The 25116-nt window shown below is 20.3% G+C and overlaps 6 protein-coding genes across 34 annotated transcripts; 2 read left to right on the top strand and 4 right to left on the bottom strand.

The window, feature by feature from the left end:
• Positions 1–23: 23 nt before the first annotated feature.
• Positions 24–9191, bottom strand: DNApol-zeta (DNA polymerase zeta catalytic subunit). 15 transcript variants are annotated; one of them, XM_086911425.1, is made up of 18 exons: positions 8498–9191; positions 8280–8427; positions 8022–8208; positions 7820–7913; positions 7262–7735; positions 6969–7194; positions 5685–6821; positions 5554–5620; positions 4264–5461; positions 4036–4186; positions 3393–3941; positions 3000–3312; positions 2586–2904; positions 2264–2512; positions 1698–1811; positions 1206–1624; positions 851–1079; positions 24–751 (listed from the first exon to the last, which is right to left on the bottom strand). In XM_086911425.1, exons 2-18 carry the CDS (start codon positions 8416–8418, stop codon positions 587–589), a joined length of 6030 nt encoding a protein of 2009 aa, XP_086767551.1. In that variant the 5' UTR covers positions 8419–8427; positions 8498–9191; the 3' UTR covers positions 24–586. The 15 variants fall into 15 exon arrangements, with proteins under 15 accessions (XP_086767551.1, XP_086767556.1, XP_086767552.1 ...); XM_086911430.1 differs by having other exon boundaries at positions 7824–7913; XM_086911426.1 differs by having other exon boundaries at positions 7820–7851; positions 8498–9187.
• Positions 8902–9781, bottom strand: Ggamma1 (guanine nucleotide-binding protein subunit gamma-1). Its single transcript, XM_031919407.2, has one exon. The coding sequence runs from the start codon at positions 9779–9781 to the stop codon at positions 9569–9571; it is 213 nt and encodes a 70-aa protein (XP_031775267.1). The 3' UTR covers positions 8902–9568.
• Positions 9212–12998, top strand: CCT8 (chaperonin containing TCP1 subunit 8). Of its 3 annotated transcripts, none has more exons than XM_086911448.1 (6): positions 9212–9342; positions 10167–10359; positions 10978–11280; positions 11378–12022; positions 12103–12543; positions 12618–12998. In XM_086911448.1, the coding sequence occupies exons 2-6, from the start codon at positions 10300–10302 to the stop codon at positions 12801–12803; spliced, it is 1635 nt and encodes a 544-aa protein (XP_086767574.1). In that variant the 5' UTR covers positions 9212–9342; positions 10167–10299; the 3' UTR covers positions 12804–12998. The 3 variants fall into 3 exon arrangements, with proteins under 3 accessions (XP_086767574.1, XP_003697899.1, XP_086767575.1); XM_003697851.3 differs by lacking the exon at positions 9212–9342 and adding an exon at positions 9583–10005; XM_086911449.1 differs by lacking the exon at positions 9212–9342 and adding an exon at positions 9662–10005 and having other exon boundaries at positions 10172–10359.
• A 268-nt stretch (positions 12999–13266) lies between these two features.
• Positions 13267–14672, top strand: Gip (hydroxypyruvate isomerase-like protein Gip). Its single transcript, XM_012492490.3, has 5 exons — positions 13267–13752; positions 13850–13961; positions 14049–14221; positions 14295–14414; positions 14471–14672. Exons 1-5 carry the CDS (start codon positions 13557–13559, stop codon positions 14656–14658), a joined length of 789 nt encoding a protein of 262 aa, XP_012347944.1. The 5' UTR covers positions 13267–13556; the 3' UTR covers positions 14659–14672.
• Positions 14673–15388: 716 nt separating this feature from the next.
• Positions 15389–21962, bottom strand: LOC100868665 (palmitoyltransferase ZDHHC2). Of its 13 annotated transcripts, none has more exons than XR_015293092.1 (10): positions 21588–21962; positions 21380–21406; positions 21208–21302; positions 21014–21134; positions 20711–20934; positions 20391–20520; positions 20183–20309; positions 19346–19432; positions 18067–18211; positions 15389–16137 (listed from the first exon to the last, which is right to left on the bottom strand). XR_015293092.1 is itself a non-coding variant. In XM_031919384.2 (10 exons), exons 1-10 carry the CDS (start codon positions 21733–21735, stop codon positions 16127–16129), a joined length of 1101 nt encoding a protein of 366 aa, XP_031775244.2. In that variant the 5' UTR covers positions 21736–21962; the 3' UTR covers positions 15389–16126. The 13 variants fall into 13 exon arrangements, 11 of the variants coding, with proteins under 11 accessions (XP_031775244.2, XP_012347935.1, XP_031775245.2 ...); XM_031919384.2 differs by having other exon boundaries at positions 18067–18197; XM_012492482.3 differs by lacking the exon at positions 18067–18211 and adding an exon at positions 18593–18652 and having other exon boundaries at positions 15986–16137.
• A 660-nt stretch (positions 21963–22622) lies between these two features.
• ifc (delta4-sphingolipid-FADS-like protein ifc) lies at positions 22623–25050 on the bottom strand. The gene is made up of 7 exons (XM_086911419.1): positions 24920–25050; positions 24748–24829; positions 24379–24555; positions 23891–24030; positions 23539–23752; positions 23262–23473; positions 22623–23194 (listed from the first exon to the last, which is right to left on the bottom strand). The coding sequence occupies exons 2-7, from the start codon at positions 24827–24829 to the stop codon at positions 23054–23056; spliced, it is 966 nt and encodes a 321-aa protein (XP_086767545.1). The 5' UTR covers positions 24920–25050; the 3' UTR covers positions 22623–23053.
• Positions 25051–25116: the final 66 nt, after the last annotated feature.

Below are 25116 nucleotides of genomic sequence, written 5' to 3'. Positions count from 1 at the left end.
TCAATTTTTTGCAAATACTTGAGTATTAGATATATCTTTTTGATTTTATTATTTTTCAATATAATACATACACACACACACACACACACACACACATATATAATTAATATGTAATTAAAATAATAAAAAATATAATGATATATATTATTATATGGAGTATTTTAGAACGGATATATATGTATAAAAACAAAAAATTATTCTATAGACAAGGAAAAATCGAAAAAGTGAAATAAAATTTTTTATTTCAAATCTTATTTGAAAAAATTAAGAAAATCAAATTTAAAACAAATTATTTAAATTATTTTATTATTAAAATACTTATATATTATATATTATTAAAATAATATAAAATATTATATTAAAAACATTATTTTAAGATATTTTTTTTATAATATTATTAAACAAAGTTTACCGAAAATTGATTATGTACATATGTACTTAATGAATTTCCAAACTTGATTTTTTTCAAACCAAATTATAATTCTTTTATTAAAGATTTAAAATAATTTCCTATATCCAATATCACACATTATAAATATTTTATATATCACAAAGATATGAATACATTTGATAAGATAACATTAGTTTACATTTTTTCTCTATGTATACAAGAAATATCATTATAAATAATATTATTCAAATATGTTATTTGAATGAGATCTCTTTTAGCTTGCATTAAACGATATAAAATTGGACAATCTAAAGATTCACATTTTGGTTCATCTAAATAACCAGTACAAGATTGACACATCTAAAAAAAAGATATGTGTTTTTAATAATTTAATTTAATTTTCAGTATCTGGAAAAAATAAAATATATTTTATGTAATACAGTTAATATATACACATACCATAGTAAGTTCATGATGAGTACGTTCCAACCATCTTAATTTCTCATATAAAATAGTAATTGTCTGACTTGGTTTTGCTATACAATTCATGCAAATATCTTTTTGCGTTTGATTTCCACAAGTAACACATACAACAGTATTAAAAAACTGCCGAATGGTTAATTTTTGATTATTTGTACATAAATCAATTGTTTTATCAGATGTTTGACGATGGATCATCTCTCTATACCTAAAATAAAAAAAAAATTATTATAAATTATAGTATTGACACAAGTGACAAATATATAAATAAAATTTAAATATGCTATAAAAATTTATTAAATAATATATAATATAACATAAAAACATGCTGTACCATGTATTAACATCAATGTTGATTAAATTTAAACATCGATTAAGAGGTGGTATGATAACTTTTGTTATATAATATATTGAATTTGGATTTAAACCTTCATCTGAAATTACTTCCATTGGAGTTCGCACACATTGAATTAAAGGTTGATTTGGGGCTCCAGCTACTATAATGTATCGAACTCTTTCACCAGTACGAGGTATTGCCCGTGGATCTTTGCGCATCAATCTTCGTGTTAATTCTAAAGCAGGTACACAAGCATTGGTTTTATAATTATTCAAGCCACGAAATTCTTTTGCAAACGTTAAATCTTGAATAGATATTTTTTGACGTAAAATTTTATCAAATTGTCTGGTAACATACAGTTTTACCATAGAAAGATCCTTTGTATCAAATAAAATTTTTAACGTTTTTTCAAGTATCTAAAATATAAAATTATTATTATTTTTTAATATTTTTATTTTATTTTTTTCACAATAATTTTATTTTATTTACTTTAGCTACAGCTGGACAACCATCTCTACGAACAGTTTCAATTCCTTTTGCTAAATATTCAGGATTTGTTTGTTCTGGAGATTCATACATATAACCACAGTATCTTTTTTTAGTCTGAATATAAAAAAAATATTATAAATTAATATATACAATAGAATTAATATATTAATATATTTATGGAATATTTTTGAAAGTTGATTTTAAAAATCAAAACAAATATAAAATCTTATATCAGTTAATACTTATAATAAATAAATTATAAATTAGCAATTATTGCATTTTTAGAAAAAAGCATAGATAAAAACAGAAACTGAAATTCTCTGTTATATCTCTCTCTTTATATTTGCTTCGCTTTTTCTAAATTTCTAAACATAAATTTTTCTACATTTAATAAATAACTCATATTTTTATATTTTCAATTCTCCAAAGATTTTATAAATATATTAATATATTAATACTATTATATATATTAATTTATAATATTTTTTTATATTAATTATATATTTTATATATTAAATTATTAATTATATAATTAATTATTTTATATATTAAATGTTAAATATTACTTGTAATATTGCTGGTTGCAAAATTTTTTCAAATTTAAGTTTTACAGGAGGAGGATTAGCTGCAGTAATAGTATCAGCAATTTCAGTTCCAATTATAAATGCATCTTTTCTTGATTTTCCACGTAAAAGAATGAACAAAGAATCTGTGTCACCATAAACAACTTCAGCTCCCCATTTATCTGTAGATTCTACTATTTTAATTGCTCGTTCTAATGTTTCTCTTCCTTTACTAACAACACTATCTCCTATCTTTAATATAATCTTTAGATTAATAATAATGATTAATTTTATAAAAAATATATAAAAATATTATTTTACTTACTTCAATACAAGGCATTCTACCACTAAAATTAGCAGCTGTATAACCATAAGTGACATTTGCAATTAATTTAAGACCTAATTGTTGTGAATAAAGAATACGTTGTAATGTATCATTATCATTTCCATAAAGTTTCATCGATTTTTTTATCATTAATCGAGTATTTAAGATTTCTGAAAGCATACGTGGTAATATTCCCATTCGTATTTCTGGTTTTACAAAAGCTACACCACAAGGTGCAAAATTTACTTTACCCACTAATTTTTGAGCAGTATTCTTCTTTATCTTTAATGTTGTTGTACCAAACTCAAATGGCTCATATCTTGAATAAATTAGAAAATATATAAGAATAATTTAATATATTTATATATTGTATTTAAATTATAATAAATATAAAAATGTTAATATTATACTTACTGACCAATATGCTCTACACGACCTAAACATGTAGAAAAGCAATAGTTATAAGCTATAATAATACTCGGATATAAACTTTGAAAATCCAGGACAACCAATGGATCAGTATAGAATGCAGATTGTGGTTCCATAATAAGCGGTAGAGATTCAGGTGCACGCATTCGTGCTCTTTGTTGTACAGAAGGTGAAACTGGAATATAATTCAAAGGTTTTGCAAGTCTTAACATCATTGACTCAACTCGAAATTGAGAACCTCTAGAAAAAACTTCATAAAATTGTATTCCAAAAAGTCGTGCATGTTCACATGTTTGACCTGAAATATAATGTGAACAATTATAAAATTGCAAAATAAATAATAAAATAATAAAATATTAAAATATAAGTAATACAAACCAATAATATCAAGATGAATTAATATTCTCAAAGTACCTACAACTCTTATGATATAATGAGTAATAACTCTCCATTGCATAGTCATATTTTCATGATTCCACCATTCAGTTAACATTTGAAAGGTAGGACATGAAATTCTTTCATGCATGACATTATACATAACATTTTCAAATGTATAATTTAATAACGCTACTTCATGTCGCATTACTCTCCAAACATCAAAAATAATTCGACCTGGTATTTGTGCATCACTGAAATTATCTTTATCAAATGTTTGTCCTTTAGATATTGGAATTGCATTTGAAATCCTTGAAATTTGCCACATAAAATTATGTAAACCAATATGAGAAGCTCTATGAAAGATATATCCCCATGAAAGAAATTCTATCTCCCAACCAATTAAAATATCTGGATCACAATGTCTAATTAATATTATAAGACTATTTAATAAATCTTCTTCACTTGATACATAAGATGTAGTATATGTATTACTAGAATATATATTTTTTATTTTTGAATTTTTTATAGATGAATTTAAAAGAATAACGCCTAAAATAATATTATAATTATAATTGGGTTTATAATTATTTGAGAAAAATAATTAAAAATAAATATATAATAAATATATAATACTAATTTATACCATGTTCTATTTGTTCAATTTTTGAAGATAATGGAGCATCATTATAAATAGCATAAAATATTGCTTCAATTGAATCATGATTTGGATCAGGAAGAAATTTACCACGTGTAATAACATGTATTTCTATTGCTAATATTGTTAAATATTGATGCTGTAATAGTTTAAAGAAAAAAATTTAGTAATATTTAATATGATATTATTTTTAAAGTTCTAATGTGAGATAATTACCATATTTAAACTTTTAGCAGTTTGACGATTTTCTTTTTCTGCATTATTACTATATTCTTTCAAATTATATTCAATTTGTCCATATGAAATACCTAAATATCGCGTATCATTCATATATAATAATGGATTTTCAAGCATTTCTTGTAAGGAAGGATTAAAACTATTATTAGAATTCTCCAAATTATTAGAACATTGTGAATGATATTTCATACTTTCATTAAATGTTTCTTTAATGTTATTTTCTTTTGTATCTTTTAAAATATCAATATTATTACTTATTTCTTTATGCTTATTTTTTTTTGATAAATATTTTTTGGCTTTTAACCAAATTTTAACATTTTTCGATGTTGGTGGATGAATAAGAGGATGAATTACTAATGAATTATATCCAGCTAAAATTCTCTTTATGTCACAAGATTTTATACTTGAACCAGAAGGATAAAATTCGTTTATTTTTACTCGTCGCCAAAGTTTAATTCCTGTAACTTTGTTTAAACTACATTTAAATGGAATTACATTGTAAATACTACTATTATTTAAACTTTCTTTTTCTCTACACTTTATCAAATCAATTTTGTTACTAAAGAATAATGCATTGTTTTTTAATTCTAAAATATTATACATTTTCATAGAATTTATAATTTTTTCTCTGCTTGGTGGATTAAATTTAGTAGTAATAATAATTATTCTAGTTTTTATATCACTTGTATTATCACGTGATATAATATTTGAAATATCTAATTCCCCTTCTAATTTTTTATTAAGATATTGAGTATATGTCATATTACAAATATCATCTTCATCTTCGTTTGTATTTTTATTTATCAATGATATTTTATTTGAAATATTATCTACATTTAAATTTACATTATTTCTCGATGTACTTGGAAAATTAAATTCATAATTCATTTTTTCATTATTTTTTGTGTATAACTTAGAATGTTCAGGATGAATTATTATTGAAATATTAGTAAAATCATTGATTTGATCAATATCATTAATCATTTTTTCTGTTAAAGATAAATTGTCAGAATTCATATCATTCTTTATGATATCTTTTTCACTGATGTCTTTTTCATTAATATTTACAAAACTTAATCTTTTACGAACTGCTTTGTTATTTTTAATAATAAATTCTTTTTTAAATTTTGTTGTTGATGCACTATCTTTTTTTTCAATTAATTCTTCATACATATTGCTAATATAAAAAATTAAAATTTAAATATTATACATACGTATATATGTGTACGCGCGTGTATATATATGTATATATATATATATAATATTTACCTGTCTTTATACTCTTTAAAAATAATTGTTTCATTAGTATTTAAAGTTTCATTGTGTGTAAACAATGCTAAAAAGAATGAAATATAAAATGCTAGATATATAAAAAAAATTTATAATAATATATTACTTACCTTGATCTGTCTCTGAAGTAATATTATTTATTTTTTCATGAAATAGATTCATTCTCAGTTGTTGATTATTTTGTTTCAAAGTATTATAGGTGGATTTTAAATTACAAGATTCGTTATTTTTAATATTCTTATCTATCTTTGGAGATATTATTTTTATATTAAGTGGAGAATATTTTTTTGAAACAGAGCATGGACTGTGTACAGTTTTTATTTTTGTTGGAGTACAATGTAATTCATTTTGTAAATTACATCGTTTATGTGTAGATTGTAAATTACAATCTTCCAATTTAAATTTTCGTTTTTTTGCTGAAATATTATCAATAGTTTTGTCATTTCTAGATTTTATACATGATTTATAAACACAAATACGTTTTTCCTCTCTGTTAATAGTAATATTCTTATCTGATTCAGAATCACTAGAACTATCAATTGTATTACCATCAAATGCTGGTATATTTAATTTATTTAAAATATTATTCATGGTATGATATGATTCATGACTAAATGGATTAGATTCTTTCTCAAAATTTATTGGGTTCTTTAAATTTTTATATAATGTTAATTTATGTTTAAATATTTCATCAATATCATAAACATCTAAATCTTGATGATCTAATTTATATATATTTAAATCTTTGTAATAGAATAGCTTTTTTTCAGTTTGCACTAATTTTCTATGTTTATTTTCAAATTCATTTAATACTATATTTTTGTTAAAATGCAATATAAATTTCTTCGATTTTGTACATACTTTTCCTTTTTTTTTCATTTTATTTTTAGTAAATTTTGATGATAATTGTTTTTTATCTTTTAAAATCAAATCACTTGAACCATCATATTGAGGAAGATCTGTTGATATAGTCCTTTCAATATTATGTTCAGTTATGTAATCTATTTTCTTATCTTCGGCCTTAGTTTCAAATTCAACAGTTGAATTCCATGAATCAATATTATTCAAATCTAAACTTGTAATATTCAAATTTTCAATCTCATCATCTTCATTATCATCCTTAATTTCATTGCTTAACATAGAAAATTGAGAACCTAACATACTATCATTATCTATAATCTTTTCTTCTTCATTTTCTTCTATTAAATTATTTAATATTTCAAGCAAATACATATCTTCTGAATCCACTAAAAAATATAATTTTTGTGTTCAATTATTTAAGTAAAAAAAAAAAAATTAAAAAGAAAATTTGAAAGAAAAATGTACTTATTGTATAATATTATTACTTACAAATACTATTTTCTATCATTTTATCTTATAATATTATTACTTACAAATACTATTTTCTATCATTTTATCTTTAGATAAACTTTCTCTTATTTCAGATTTTTTAAATTTTAATAAATCATTATTTAAAAGTATTTCATTTTTATTTTTCTTATTTAATACTAATGGTTTAAAATGATTAGGAACATATGAAGCACTAAATGAATTATCTTCATTTTCTAATTCTAAAGGATAACTATGTTCATTTGATATTGATATTATATCATCACTGATCTAAAAATATGAATAAATTAATATATTATGTTCATTCCATATGGAAATTTTCGAAATAACTTCATACTTGTGATATAGATTGTAATCTTTTTATAAATTTTTTTTCTTGATAAATGTCATTTTCTGTTACATTATAAATTCTCTCATTAGTATTGGAATATAAAAATTGTGATTCAATATTCTGTAGCCCTTTTGTTTCTCTTCTATATTTTTCTTCATTCCAAATGGCTACAAGACCAGGATTTAAATCAAAACCATTTTGAATTTCTTGTTTATTTAATATTTCACTTGCTTGTGCATCTACTTCTAATTTACAAGTAGTTTGCTTTAAAACAGATGCAGGAAGATATTTTTGTGAATCAAATAAATTTAATGAATTCTCATTTTGAGAATTTTCTTTCATATGTGTATATTGTCTAAATTTAACATCTTTCAAATTTATTAAACTCATACCATAGAGATTATAATCAATCATAAATTGTAAAATAAAAGGTATATGTGCTTCATGTGGTTGTAAGCTTTGATTAAGTACCATGCCATTCTGGAACAAAACAAAATATTTGACATTAATTCTGCATTGTTTAATAAAAAGAGAAAAATAATTATAAATATAAATATTATATACTTGCAATAAATCAGCTGCTCGTTTAACCATAGCTGGATTATAAAAATAAATTTTAAAAAATAAATGTTTCTTCTCATGATATCCATAAAGAGGACTAAAATATTTTAGTTATTATAAATATTACAATAAATATTTTAGTTCATTATATTTAATAATATATATTAGTATAATTAATAATATTTATAATATTTAATATTCTTACATTCCATAAACTTGTTGAATTTTATAAACGTGTTGAATATTAGACATTGCAGATCCCAAAGATATATTTATTGCAGAATCTATTCCTGCTGCTAATTTATACATAAAGCTATCAACATTGTTATTTACTGTACATGGTATATATATATATGGAAATACTCCATGTACATGTAAACATGTTTTTATTCCTTGACATAATTAATAAATAATATTAAAAAAACAAATAATTAAATATTTGCATAAATAAATTATGATATACCAGATAAAGTAGATCCAAATATTCTGATAACTGGAACTTGTCTAATTTCATTTCCTCGAAAATCTGAAAATGTTACATCCAATTCTGGTAGTGGAGTTGATTGATAACTATCCAAAATTACCAAATTAATTGAAAACATTTTTGATATCTATAAATAAAATAATATATTTAACATGTTTTTTATTGTTTAATAATAAATTAATTATTTAAATAATTACCTGAAAAATTATAAGAGACAAATAGAAAATATTTATATAATATGCTTTTATTGAATATTTATATAAAAAATACTTTTTAATAATGTTTTGCTCAATTATTTATAATGATTCAGACAATGATAAATATAAATTTCTAGGTTATGCTCATAATTTTTCTTTTATTAACATTAGATGCCAAAGAATTCCAAATTTATAATATTTTTTATGAAATAAAAATATTTTATAAATATTATATTATTACCATTTTTAAGTATTAAATTTTTAATATTGTTTCTAAAAAAAAAAATAATTTTCAAATCTATATACAATTGATATCTTTTCTAATATGTTACAACAGTCATATATATTATCCAAAATAAATAAATCTTAATTTTATTAAATAAAATTTGTAATAAGAACTAAAATTTGTATTTTTTGTTACATATTTTTATTTTATATTACAATTTAAATTTTATAAATGCATTTTTATTTAAGCATATATAGTAGCAAAATAAATTGTATATACATTAGATATAAATAGACATTTCAAATATTTAATTTCAATTTTAATTGTAGTGAATGAAAAATATACTATGTTTCTTTTATTGAATAATGTTCCCATAATATTATTTAAAAAATATTATATTTTAAGATCAACATTGTACAAAATAACATTTTACTTTCACGCATCACATACACACACACACATACATATATATATATATATATATGCATATAATATTGATACGTAAGTTAAAAATCACTTATGTGTGCGCATTTTGTGATACATTTATAGGCCAATAAAATTATAGTAATGAGGCATTAAATTATAATAATGAGATTCTTCAAAAATAAATTTTGAATATGTAAATAATTTTCATTTAATTTTTATATAAAATAAATATCAAAATATATTTTTTATATATAAAAAAATAAGACAATGATGATTTGAATTAAATTAAATTGATAAATGTATATTGAATATTCATAATATAAATGATGTTACAATAATATATTAATTTAAACATTAAAATTTGAATATTTAAAGAAAAAAAATTAAAATAACTTGCTTTTTATTTTAAACATGCAAGTTTAAAAAATGGTACAGTAACTTCTTTCACGAAAGGGATTTGATTTCTGTGATGAAAAACCAACCAAAAGATAATCTTCTTGTTCGTGTTCTGTGATATATTTCATGATATCTTCAACAGCTTTGCTAACCGTGATTCGTTTTAAAGCAGCTTCACGACGTAGCTGCTCCGTGATTTGTCGTTGTTGTTGTAAATTCGTGGTCACCATATCCATAACAGATAAAGGCAACAAAATTTTTTATGAAATACTAAAATATACAAAAATATATTTTAAATTTCTTTTGATTATTCATTTGTAATTTTTATAAAATTTAATTTACCAATTTTTAATAATAAACTCCGAAAATATAGAACACTTAACGATACTTAAATTATTATCATACTTTTGCTACACACAACTAAATTTTATTAGTTTGTACTTCAAGCCTATCCCTTAAGGTTCGTTTTCATAAAAATTAAATTTGATAGAATTATAATAATATAAAATTTACATAAATATTTTTTTAAATTTAAATAAATAATAATTTTTACTTTTTTTTATTATTCTATTAAATATTTAAATTAATAAAGGATATTATAGAAATTTTTATAATTTTAAGATTAGAATTATTAAAGAGCGATGTCGCTGTAATCACAATCGTGGAAAAATATCTGGATTATTCGTTATTTTTGACGAAAAGTTGTCCATTAAAATACACACGAGGTATAAAAATCTGATTTTTACAAAAAATCATGGCTTTTCATGTACCAAAGGCACCGGGCATGGCCCAAATGCTTAAAGAAGGAGCTCGTGTAAGCATAAATGTTATTTGTCAAATGAAATATGACACAAAGTTCAATATCAAACATTATCTTTTATGAATGAATATTTATTTAAAGCATGTATTTTTTGTATTTTAAAAATAATGTTTTAAAATCAAAAAAATTTTTAAATTCCTTTCATTTTTATGTTATTTTATCAATATTTTTTTACAATTAAATTACGATTAAATTAATATTATCTTATTTATTATATACATATATAATGAAATTTTACAAATTATTAATATTAGTAGATTTTCTTATATGACAATAATAATTTTATTAATATTAATAATAATATTAATATTAATATTAAAAAAATATATGAGATCTGATTATTTTATTTAATATGAAATTGGAGAAATTGTCATTATAAATGAAAAAACTATAATTTAGGATATGTTATTTATATTATTAATTACAAAATTATATCTAATAAATTTTAACTTTTAATTATATGATATAGTTTATTATATATTATTAATAAACTTATAAGAAAAATTACAAAATTACAAACATGTAATTATTTTAATTAATAAAAAATAATATATGAGTTAAAATATATTTTATACATTTAATAATATATATATTATTTTCTCTTTCAATCAGTATTTCTCAGGTTTAGAAGAAGCAGTATATGGAAATATATCAGCATGTAAACAATTTGCACAAACTGTTCGGACTGCTTATGGCCCAAATGGCATGAATAAAATGATAATTAATCATATTGAAAAATTATTTATTACTAATGATGCTGCTACAATTATTAATGAATTAGAAGTTGAACACCCAGCTGCTAAATTGATAGTTCTTGCATCAAAAATGCAAGAAGCAGAAGTTGGTGATGGCACTAATTTTGTAATAATTTTTGCTGGTGCACTTCTTGAAGCTGCAGAAGAATTACTTCGTTTGGTAAATTTTTAGAATAATTAATGTTATTTGATTAATCATAATCATAAATTAAAAATATATTAATGTAAACATTTTTATATCAATATTTTTATATCAGGGAATCACTACATCTGAAATAGTTGAAGGATATGAAGCTTCATTAGAGAAAGTTTTACAGATATTACCAACATTAGTTTGTTATGAAATAAAAGATTATAAAGATGAAAAACAAATAAAAATGGGAATTAAAACAGCTATTATGAGTAAACAATATGGAAATGAAGAACCACTTACTTCTCTTGTAGCACAAGCTTGTATTTCTATTTTACCAAAAAAAAGTACTTTTAATGTAGATAATGTACGTGTTTGTAAAATACTTGGTAGTGGTATATCCAGTTCTGAAGTTGTACAGGGAATGGTATTTAAGAGACAAGTTGAAGGAGATGTCACAAGAAAAGATAATAGCAAAATTGCTGTCTATACTTGTGCTGTAGATATCATACAAACTGAAACAAAAGGAACAGTATTAATAAAGACAGCAGATGAATTAATGAAATTCTCTAGAGGAGAAGAATCCTTATTAGAATCTCAAATAAAAGCAATTGCTGATAGTGGAGCTAGTGTGATTGTTTCAGGAGGAAAGTTTGGAGATATGGCTTTACATTATATGAACAAATATAATTTAATGGCTGTTCGTATACCTAGCAAGTTTGATATTAGGAGATTATGTAAAACTGTTGGTGCTACTGCACTTTCAAAACTAGTTAAGAAAAATAATTTTATTTTTTAATCATTTATTTTTTAATATATTATAAAGATCTAATTAATTATTTTTGTTTTTAGGCTCCACCATCAAAAGAAGAACTGGGATATGCAGATTCAGTATATATTGATGAAGTTGGTGATACTATAGTAGTAAAGTTTGCAATAAATGGTAAAGATAGTCGTGTTAGCACTATAATTGTTCGAGGATCTACAGAAAATTATATGGATGATATTGAACGGGCTATCGACGATGGAGTTAATACATTTAAAGGAATAACAAGAGATGGAAGATTTGTTCCTGGAGCGGGTGCTACGGAAATTGAACTTGCTTCACAGCTTAGTACTTATGCAGATACTTTACCAGGCTTAGAACAATATGCAGTACGCAGATTTGCAACAGCTCTAGAAGTTTTTCCAAAAACCTTAGCGGAAAATAGTGGAAGTTATGCTTCAGAACTTTTATCCAAACTTTATTCTGCACATAAAGAAGGCAAAAAGAATTACGGTTTTAACATTGATGTACGCATTTGTAAATATTTTATTAAATTTCATAATTAATCTGTAATAAAATATATATAAATTTTTTTTTATAGCAAAAAGGAGGTCTTATTGATACAGTTGAAACTGGAATCTTTGATTTATTCTTAACAAAACAGTGGGGTTTAAAATATGCTGTTGGTGTTGCATGCACTGTACTTAAAGTCAATCAGATTATTATGGCAAAACGTGCAGGAGGACCAAAAGTACCAGGTGGTGGTGTTCGTGATGACGACGAGTAATAGATAAAACATTTCATATATACAAATTTCAATGTATACATACAAAACATTTAATTACTCATTAATTCTTATATTTATTTTATAATATTACATTAAATTGGCTTTATATTAAACTTCATGTTAAACAAGAATTTGTAAAAAAAATATTAATACATTTATTCACACTTTTTTTAATGAAAAAAACATACACAAAAATTAAAATGTTTTATATTTTTCCTCAAACTAGTTATATATAAATTAAATATATTTTTCTTTTAATTATTCAATATTTTTTATTTTATTAAAAATATTATATATTTTATTAAAAACAAGTAACATTTTTAAAAATTTAATTTTTTAATTATTTAAATTATAGAGGTTAACGTTATAATTAATGCAATAATAATAAAATATATTTTAACAATATTTATCAACAATATTTATCAATAAATTATCTTGTGAAATAATATAAAGTATATAATTTTTCACTAAATATATATATTTAAATATTTTACAATTAAATTTAAATAAAGATTAAATACATATGAACTATGTATAACTTGATAATAAAAAAACACTTGATAATAAAAAAACATTATAGATAAAATCTTCAATGTTGCTTGTGTGATGTGCAATGTGTGACAAGTGATATTTGTTCCTTCATATAAAGATAAGTAAAGTTACATAATATTATATATTATATATTATATTGTAAGTGCTTTTTCTATCAATAGTTACAGTGGAATATTCATTTGTAAAAAAAAAATAAACAGTATGAATTTAAAATTTGCTTCAAATTTATCTTTTATGTTTATTGAGGCACCATCTATCATTGATAGATATAAATTGGCAAAAGAAGCTGGTTTTAAAGCAGTAGAAAGTGGATTTCCTTTTGGTTTTTCTATTGAAGATGTATCAAGAGCCAAAAAAAATGCAGATGTTGAACAAGTTCTTATAAATGTGTTTACAGGTTAATTTAAAAATTATAATTTGTATAAAGTATTATATAAATAATGATTAATTTAATAATAATTATAATTATTATTTTAATATAATTTTGGAAATAGGTGATGTTTCTAAAGGAGAGTTAGGATTTGCAGCAATACCTGGAGAAGAAGAAAATTTCAAAAAAAGTATTGATTTAACAATAGAATATGCAAATGCTTTAAATTGTAAACGGTAAAGGAAATTTAATTCAATAAATTAATGAATATTTTTCTAAAAATCAATGTTTCAATTTATTTTTTGTACTATTTTTTTTTTCAGAATTCATGTAATGTCAGGCAAAGTGAATCAAATAACAACTATTAATGATGATATTTATATAAAAAATCTTTTATATGCAGTAGAGAAATTTCAAAAAGAGGGAATAATTGCACTTATAGAACCTATTAATAATATTACTGTGCCAAATTATTATATGAATAGTTTTCAAAAGGGTAATTATCTACTACAAAATATATTTTTATTTTAATAAAAAATTATCTTTATTATATGTTATTTTTTATTTAGGCTTAGATGTGGTAAAGAAGATAAATAAATCAAATTTAAAACTACAACTTGATGTTTTCCATTTACAACATATTTGCGGCAATATTACAAAAAACATCAAAGAATTTTTACCATATATAGGTATATAATTTATCTTAAATATATAAAAGAAAATATATATTTCTTTTAATTTATAGGTCATATACAAATTGCTCAAGTACCAAACAGACATGAGCCTGATACTTCTGGAGAAATAGATTACAAATATGTCCTTTCACTTTTAGAAACTGAAGGATATAATGAATATATAGGTTTAGAATATCATCCACTGTCATCTTCAATAAATGGATTAAATTGGATACAAAAATATGGTTATAAATTATAATCATTTTAAAAATATATATTGAAAACTTTTATTTCTTATTCCTATATGGAAATGATAAATATCTATTTTTCATAATAATTACATATATTTTATGTTATAATTTTTTGTTTCTCATAATTTAAATTTAGTTTATATATATATATATATATATATATATATATATATATATAACATATAAAAAATTTAAAAGTAAATAAATGTATTAAAAAAGAATGTTTTAAATTTCTTTACACATTATTTCTATTATTATTTATAATTAAATTGTATACAATCATCATTTTTAATATTATATATTAATTAACTTTATTAATAATATGAATTATTTAATATTTAATTATTATTTAATAAATTTAAACAAAAATATTTAAATCAATTTAATCAGTATTGTCACAGTTATTTTTAAATAATATATTATAGTTTAATAAAAAAAATGAAGTATAATATAAAAAAAATTATTATTGTATCAGTTTTTGATAATATTTTTTATATATATAATATTATATTATATGTAATATCTTTACATATATAAATGTAAATCATATAACATATAATATATACTATAGAAAATAAAATATTAAAATATTAAAATTTTATCTATATTTGATTGATATTTTATTTGATGTTCTATACATATCAAATATAAGTAAAATTATTTTAATATTTTATTTTTTGGCAATTACATTAAAATATTAAAATATTCTTAAATATTCTTATTTAACAACAACAATAATTTTATTGTAGTACCTTTAATTCATAATTTCTTTATAAAATCATTATTTATAATTAATAACAATATTTTAATTATAAATATTTAAATCTCATCAAATCATTTCTCTATTCTTTATATCTTAATAGAATTATTAACTTAATAGCTATAAAACTTGATATTATAAATTATAATTATAATTATATATATACTCAATAATAACTGTATATATCAATAATAATGATAATATAGCATATATATATCTAAAATTTTGAAAATTTTTTTTAGATTATATTATATTCTAGTTCCTGTTATTAATTTCTATAATATGTATAATATATATAGAATTATGAAAATTCTTTCACAGTTTTATATATAAGAACTATGAAATAATGTACGATATTAAATATAACCTAGATATTAATCCTTTACATTTGTATATATGTAAATTATTGTAATAAAAGAATTAGAAAATGAGCTAAATAACTAATATAAATATATTTACAATTAGAAAAAATTATTAAAAAGTATTTAATTTGCAAGTAAAATATCAATAAAATATATTTTTTTTCAAAACTGAGTTTTAATTGAAAGAAAAAAAAAAATAGCAAGTGCAAAGGATTTATATAAAAATTTTGAAATCAAATTCTATTATTCTCAAAAAATATTTGTTATAATAAAAATAAATAAATTTTAAAATGTTATTTCAAACAATTTCAGTTGTATTCACCAATGGTTGATTGGCATCCATTGCATGGCCTATCACAGTAGTGCTGAAAAATATTTAAAAAATATTTACTATACAATAATCATATATATAGATTAATTTAAAAAAATTATTTTACAATTAAATTATATCAGCAATTATTAGATTATACAATATCAATATCAAAAGCTGTAATACATAATACCATCAAAAAATCTTTAATATTCAATTTCAAATTGCATTTTCATTAAAATAAGCATTAATATTTATAATATTTATAATTTTTAAAAAAAAGATCTTAAACATGCAATAATACAAAATTCAATTTTGCTATACATTAAATTTAAATCAAGTAAATAAATAATTTACATTTTTTAATATATTTTATAATATAATTTATTAAAAAAATAATATTAACTATTATTTATGTTATAAATTCGATTGTAAATAAAATAATAAAAATGTAAATATTAAAATATAAAACTTTTTTAAAAATTAGTATTTAATAAAAATGATATATTTTTTATTTTATATAGTAAACTTTTAAATATTTATATTTTGTTTTATCAAATAAATATTTACCAATATGAAGAATTAAATTTGAATACATTTTCGATTAAACAATTTAATATTACCCAATTAAGTGCCAAAACCAGTAGTTTCTTCTATTAAAGTAAATCAATGGTAGACCTGTAGTCAAGAACTTAACATTCACTATATTAAATAATACATACGTATCAATACCATATATATAATAAATCAATTAAAAATATAAATCAATAATGAATATGCATATAATTAATAAAATTAAATTTTTATTAAATTAGATTATTATGTTTAAATCTGAGCAAAAAATTGTAATTTCATTTTAAAATATATATTAATTATATAATGTATTAATAACATGCATTTAAAAAAAATTATGTATTAATGTATTATTTAATAAACTACAATAAGCAAGCAAAATTAGTATAGTTTATAAAAATACATATATGTAACATATACATAATATAATAATACAATAACATATTACAATAATATAAAAATAAAACTTTTAAAAATTTATATATAAAAATTTAATATATAATTAATAATTTATTAATTATATATATAATAAATTTTTATAAATTAATTATATGTAATGGGATACATAAAATAATTATGCATTCATATATATTAATCAATGTTAAAATGAAATAAAAATTAAAAAATATTATATGAGTTGAAGTTAAATATAAAAATATTTTTATATATTAATATATTGAAATTTCATTTCAATTTTATCAATTTATTTTGTTTTTTTTTCTTACAACATTTTTGATTAATAATAGACAGTGAAATTTATATACGTACATTTTTCATTAATAATATTTTATACATATCTTATATCTTATATATTAATAAATGCTTAAATAATGAAATTAATATAATCATATAACAATTTATATAATTTTTATTATCTTTTTAGTCATAATTTCTTATTTTATTTATTGTACAAATTATATATTTGTACTAGTCATTATAAAAATTTATAATATTTACCATACATTTTTTGTATATTTATTTTATATATTTATATAATACAAAAGTAACTCTTAGTAAACTCTTTATTAATGATATTTTTATGTTAATTTAATACTAATGAAAAAAAGAATTAAACTTTAAATTTTAAGATTCTTTATAATTTTTTTAAAATGATTTATTTCTTTATAATAATATTTTGATAAAAATAAAGAGTTTACAATAAATACACTTTATATCCTGAATGCTGTATCTTTTTTTTCATAAGACAATAATATTAACTTATTTCTTATTTATAAAAAAAAGTTATTTATAAAAAAAAAATTAAAAATGTGATCCAATATAAAAAATTATTTAGATGATTGCAGAATACTTCTGACTAATATGAGTTTTGTACTAAAAATATTTTATATTTGAACAATGCATATAAACTAATGCACTGCCTCAAAATAGGGATTCACAGGCTACACAATACCTGATTGTGACCCATAAGGAGGTGGAGAGTCAAGTTCAGTCTCATCACCCCATTGTTGGGTAGTATGTCCCAACAAAGTATGTGTATCTTCATTGCACAGCCGTTCAGGAAAGTTTATCCCATCGCCAAAACTGTAACCCACACTCTACCTTCTACTTCATGTAATCCTATATTATTTTTAGAAGTAGCGTATCTATTAATTTTTGACAAATATAAAAATTATAAGATGTATTGATTATGAAATGAAGTATTTTAAAATTTTATGTAAATTTTAATTTTCAACATATTTTTCATTCTTTTTCTTTTATGTTTGCTTTTAATTTATTATTTGTAATATAAAAAAATATAAAATAAAAGTAATATGAAATATAGTTACGCTACTTCTAATAATCAAATAAATATCAATCTGCAAGAACCAGATGCACAATATTTTTTATAATAACAAGAAAATTAAATAACAATAATTTTTATTAGCATACAATATAATGCATCTACAAATAATATGCATTCAAAATAAAAATAATACCTATTTTAAAGTCCATCTCAATTATCTTCAGATTAAATTCAAGATGCAAATTTGATCTCACTGTAGGCATATAAATATTATAAATTTTAATACAATTGTTATCATTTTATTACAAAAAAATAAAACAATATTTATAAATATAATGATAAAAATTATATTTTTTGATGTGTCATAAAAAGTTAATAGTATATTAATCAAAATTCATAATTTTTGCAAAACACGTTTCAACAAATCACAAAACACACATCTCATAAATTACAGTTAATGAAAAGTATTAAAAACATATAGCTATAATATTAAAATTGTAATTTCATTAATATTATATTACTTTCAATGTTAATAATTCAATCACATTTGTAAATATAACATTGGCTTTTATAATAGAATAAAAGCACAAATAAAATAAATAGTTGCATGCATTCATAAAGCAAATATATATGTATATACACACACACGCACGCGCGTGTGTATATGTGTGTAACTTTGTTACTCTGGAACTCTATATCAAATAAATAAATCAAATAAATGAAAGAAAATGGTTTTCTAAAAAAAAAAATAAATGCATGAATCTATTAAAAGACATGAAGAAAATGTTTTAATTTCTTTGTTTTAAAAAATATTTAGACATCTTTTAAATGTAACAATATGTTATTTATTTTAATATCAACTGCCTTTTAATCAACATTAAGGAGTTCCATAGTAAAATTTATATATAACTATTACATTGGCACTATAAATGTCTATAATGCTGACCTGTTTCGGGTACTGCCCATGGAGTCATAAGTATTCGATGTGCCTTGATGTTGCGCACGTACTGGATAGGTGACACCATTTCCAAGACTAAAACACATTCAACGGATCCATCGCGTTTTAACCGTAATGCTATTATTATTTACAATTGTACTTATTTATGAAAAATATGAATTAATAAAATTGAAATATTTATGTTAAGAGAATAAATAGTAATAAAACTTAATATGTATTATTAATAAATATTAGAATGTGTTGATATTTTTTTAATATTAGATATATGCTAAATGCAATGAAAAATTAATTTTTATATAATTTTGATTTTTAAGGCAGTTTATATAATTTGTTAAATATATATTTTATGTTTTTTACCATTTTCTTCACTTTTATCCGAGATATAATTTAGTTTTTTGTAAAACTATATTACTATGTTTATTTAATAAAGAACTTAAAATATAATAGATAAAGCTGTAGATGGAAATTTTTTATTGATAATAGTTTTAAATATTTTTTATAATTACATTCAATTATAGAAAAAATTAAATTCTTTAATTTTTTTTTTAAATAAATATGATATTAATATTCATCAATTTATAATACCATAATGTATATACATATATACATATACACATATATACTTACAAATAAGTACATTATTTACAGATTAGTATACATGTGCTCTCTTCATAGTATAAAATTATAATTATTACATAATTTCAATAATTTACTAATAATTAGAATTATATATTGTGCAAATGGTTCGCAGTTTTATTATTATTATTATACCATCAAAATAAAAATACTATAAAAATATGAATTATTAAATACTATTAAACTTACCTAGTAAAAATAGGAAGGAACCATAATTTAGGATTATCACCAAATACTTCTTGGAAATTATTATACTTTCCAAGACTAAAACCATCTTTATCCTTTCCTGTACGGAACATAGGTGGTGTAAATGCTTCTACAAATGATTCATATAAAATATAGTATACATTGTTTTATAAAATATGGAATAATTTGTATGTAACATGTTTTTAATTACCTAATGTAGACCTATTATGTAAAACAAGATAGCAATGATAAAAAAAAAGAGAATTTAAACTAACTGCAAACATCAATGCAACAAAGAATAAGAAAAGTAGATGAAATCTACCCATTCCATCTAATTCCCCCTGTAAAGTAAATAATTATATTATTGTAAGAAAAATAACAAATAATATTATTTAATTTTAATATATATTAAGATTTATAAAAATTTCATTATTAAAAATTTATAATATTTAAAATATAAAAAAAACATTTTTATTATATTTATTACATGTAATAGATAATTTTTAAAATATTTAAAAAGATTATACTTACTTTCCAAAAACGTATAAGATATTGTAAAGATGTAGCAGTAATAAATATACAATAAAGAAGAGCATATGCCAAAAACAACATGAAGAATTTATAATTGTGAAATCCTATACAATTATTCACCCATGGACAATGATGATCCATTTTTAAAACACATGTACTACATACACTACAATGGTGTGCTCGATCTGGTTTAATTAATTGACATTTCTCACAAAAACGAATTACTAAAAAAAATATATACAATATAATATATTATATACATATATTTCTCTGATCATAAATAATAAGAAACAATATTTATACCTCCTTTTATAGTGCGATTTGTGACTGGAAGACCTTGTGCAAATCTTTCTAAGATTTGTCTTTGTGCTTCTTCCGTTTCAGCTTGTTGAAATTTTTCCATTTCTACATCTGGAATTTTAAACTATACAAAAAATCATTTTATAAATATTTTATATATTATACTTATACTGTACTAATTATAAATTAAATTTTACCTTGTATGGTACTTCTATTAAATCTGTAAATACAGTCTGCCAATAAGACCATAAAAATAATAGAAACAGGATATGATAAAAAAATAAATAAAAAGCTGTTAACAAAATTAGTAAATTATTAATAAAACTATTATTTTTGTTAAGAGAATTTTCTACTAATAATTATACAAACCTTTTTGAACATAATTATCTACAGTATCTAAAATAAAAAAAAGCAAATTACTAGTAGATATAATTAAAATAAAAACTTATTAAAATACAAATTTATTGTATAAATATATATATATATATATATATATATAAACATATAAATATGATTTAAATTTCATTTTTATTATAAAATCTTTATTATTAAAAATCGAATGAATGTAAATACTTACAAAAACATAACTGCACTACATAAGCATAATAGGACCATAAGACAATTGTCAAAATGAAAATAACTGGTATCCATTTTACGGCTTTCACAAACCACCAACAAGATCCGTTTTGTTTTCCCATTCTATTCACTGTATTATAGATATACATGTGTGTCTAATTATATCATTCATGTAAACATTATTTTTACCATTATCAAACCGATGCACCATTGCAGACACTTTACATAAAGCGTACACATGCAATCGAGAGTATCTTTATTACATGAAATCATATTTCGATAAATTGAAAATTATCTCCTTTTTATTACTTCTCTTTTGTTATTGACATTTAAAATATCAATATTTATTAAGACATACAAAATGTAAATTTTTTTTTAATTAGAAATAGTATTTTACTTTTACTATTCATACCATTTCTAGATAAAACAGATACAGGCAGGCATCTTTGTTTTAACAAATTATTTAATTTTTTAAACAAATTTACGTTTTATAATTCTATTGTAATAAAATTCTTACAAAATGTAATTTTATTATTTCTCATCAGTTTATGGTATTTCGAAAAAATTATTAATATATATGAATGATCTTAATTAATATATTTTTAATAAATATTAATTACATGATAAAATTGATATAATTTTTGTTATTAATATAAAACTTAAAATATTAAATTTTTAAGACTATATAAATTTTTATCTAATCATATATATAATCAATACATTAAAAAATTTATTTATATAAACAAAAATATATTTTATACTTTATAAAAAAATAGATGTGAACTGTCATTAATATTGAATAGGAATTTTAAGATAGATAAAGTTGGTAAATTGAAAATTGAATTCAATTTCAAAATATTATTGAATAGTTTTAAAGAATTCTAAAATCAATTAAGATAATTACCATTAATATTTAATTAATATTTAATAATTAATAAATAATAATATCATATAAAATTTTAATATAATAATTCTTAATCTATTAATTATGATATATAATTATAATCTTTTACATTTTTATACAAATAAAGCATTATTGTTTATAGGAATTTATTTTATTATGACTAGATTACAAAATTATGAAATTTCATTTATATTTATAGCACTTATCATTATACATATATAGAAACTCAGTATTTTTTATTACATTTTATTACAATTATTTACAAACACTATGAAATAAAAAATAATTCATTTAGCATCTTTCACTTATTTAATTATATAATTTTATAAATATTCTCATCAAGTATACCAAAACTAAAAAATGTTAATAATTTATAATATCTGATTATTAATAATCTTTCCAAAATATCTTACTATTGCATAGAATGTATGCATTTTTTTTAATATGAAATATATATAACATAATAAATTAACAATAATATCTTTTCCTTTAAATGTACATACAATATTAAGTTTCAGATGCTAATCTCAAAAGTATTTATTAAAAAATTAAAAATTTCAATTTTATGAAGCAAGTCCCTTATGTTTTCGCTTTATTCTTGCATATGGACCTATATCAGGATCCATAACAAAATCATATAAAACAGAAACCCAAGAATTGTGTTGTGGTAAATTATCATAAAATTCAGAAGCTATTCGTTTTACCTATAAAAGATAAAATATTTTTAAAAAGATATAAATAATTCTATAAATATTAATCTTTTTGAATTACTTCTGGTAATCTTGAACCAGGAACAGCAGGAAAATCATGATGTTCATTATGATATCCAACATTAAATGTGATCCAATTTAATGGACCATAATAACTATATGTTTCAAAACCTTTTCTATACATATAATGTTCTGATATAAAATGTCCAGCTACAGGATGCAAACCCATTGCCATTGCTGATCCAGAAAGTAAATAAACTAAAACTTTTCCACCTATAATAAAACATATTCATATAATATAATATTAATATAACATGATAATATTATCAATATTTTACCTAAAAAATACCATATCAATCCATCAAAAGTAAATTGTATTATAAAATTTATATATTCCATTAATGTAGGTGCCATTGGATAAACAATAAGAGGTCTAAATGCATAAAAAAATGGTTGTAGACATAACCAACAAAACTTTCCAAATGTAGTGCAAAATAATTTTGCTTCTAATAATGTTGGTAAATCTGTATCTAATTTTTCATCACCTTGATACTGTAATTTATTTTTTAAAATAAATATAAATATAATAAATATATAATAATAGAATAAAATATATCAAATATATCTATATTTATTTAAAATATTATTTTATTTAATTTATTTTTAATTATATATTTTATTTGTACTTACACGATGATGTATAAGATGATATTTTTTAAAGCTAACAGATACTGGTATACCTATAGGTAAATTAGCAAAATATCCAAATAATCTATTAGCTTTAGGTCTACCATGTCCAAAAGCAAGATTATGTGCTATTTCATGTATTGCTAAAAACAAAATGATAGAAAAATAAATAATATATTTAATCAAATTTAATATAATAAATATAATTATCACAAGTAAAATATTAAAAAATACAATATATAAATATATTATATATTTATGGAAATAAGAAAACTCATTAATCTATATATTATAACAATATAATCTATTAGATAAGATTTAATGAATCATTACTCTTGAAATAAAATTATAATCATGAAATACTATTATCATTGATGAAAATTAAAGATAATCTAGGTTATCTTTTATAATAATTATTGTATTATATTATAACAAATATTTAATATTTCATATAAATTAATATAGATAATTAAAAAATATCTTTTACATACCTAACATAAGAGAATGATTAATTACACCTCCAAAACAATATGCTAAAAAAAACAGCATTGGATAACTTAAATCTTTTACAAAGAACATAGAGATGAATTGAATTAAAACCATTCCTGTTACTACCCATTTAAAGTATGGATCATATCCAAATAATTTTTTTATTTGTGGATATTTTTCTGAAAAAGAAGTATAATTTTTTAATATTGTAAAATTATTAAAATAAATTTTAAATAAATGTATATAAATTTGTAATTATATCTGAATTTCTAAATCTTAATTTTTATTAATTTTATTCATTATAATTAATTAATCGAATATTTTTATTTTCAAATTAAATTTAAAATATTTATCATATTTTATATTCATACCTAAAATTATTTTACGTCGTGAAGCATGTGGTTCTTCTGTATAAACCCACTCAAAATCATTTCTTGAAACATGTTGGCCCATCTTCAAATAAAAAATTTTTAATTACTTTTACCAATTAAATTATTGATAATTTTTACTAAATGTATACTTCATGAAATATACAAAATGTACGGTTTTTCATAGCCGGCGTTATCGACAATTAACTGTGTTAATCATTTAAGTACTGATTACAGCGCAATCTATCATAAGTAAGAAAATCAACGTGTAAGTGAAATGATTTATTATAACAATAAACCTATTTTATAGTGTTCACAATAACAAGATGTCTTCTAATAAAATTATATTATTATTTCTAATATTAAACAAAA

Source organism: Apis florea, unplaced genomic scaffold (assembly GCF_048593485.1).
Source record: "Apis florea isolate Af1SG1 unplaced genomic scaffold, ASM4859348v1 contig_32_pilon, whole genome shotgun sequence".
Classification (NCBI taxonomy): domain Eukaryota; kingdom Metazoa; phylum Arthropoda; class Insecta; order Hymenoptera; family Apidae; genus Apis; species Apis florea.
This window is presented reverse-complemented; position numbering and strand designations above follow the sequence as displayed.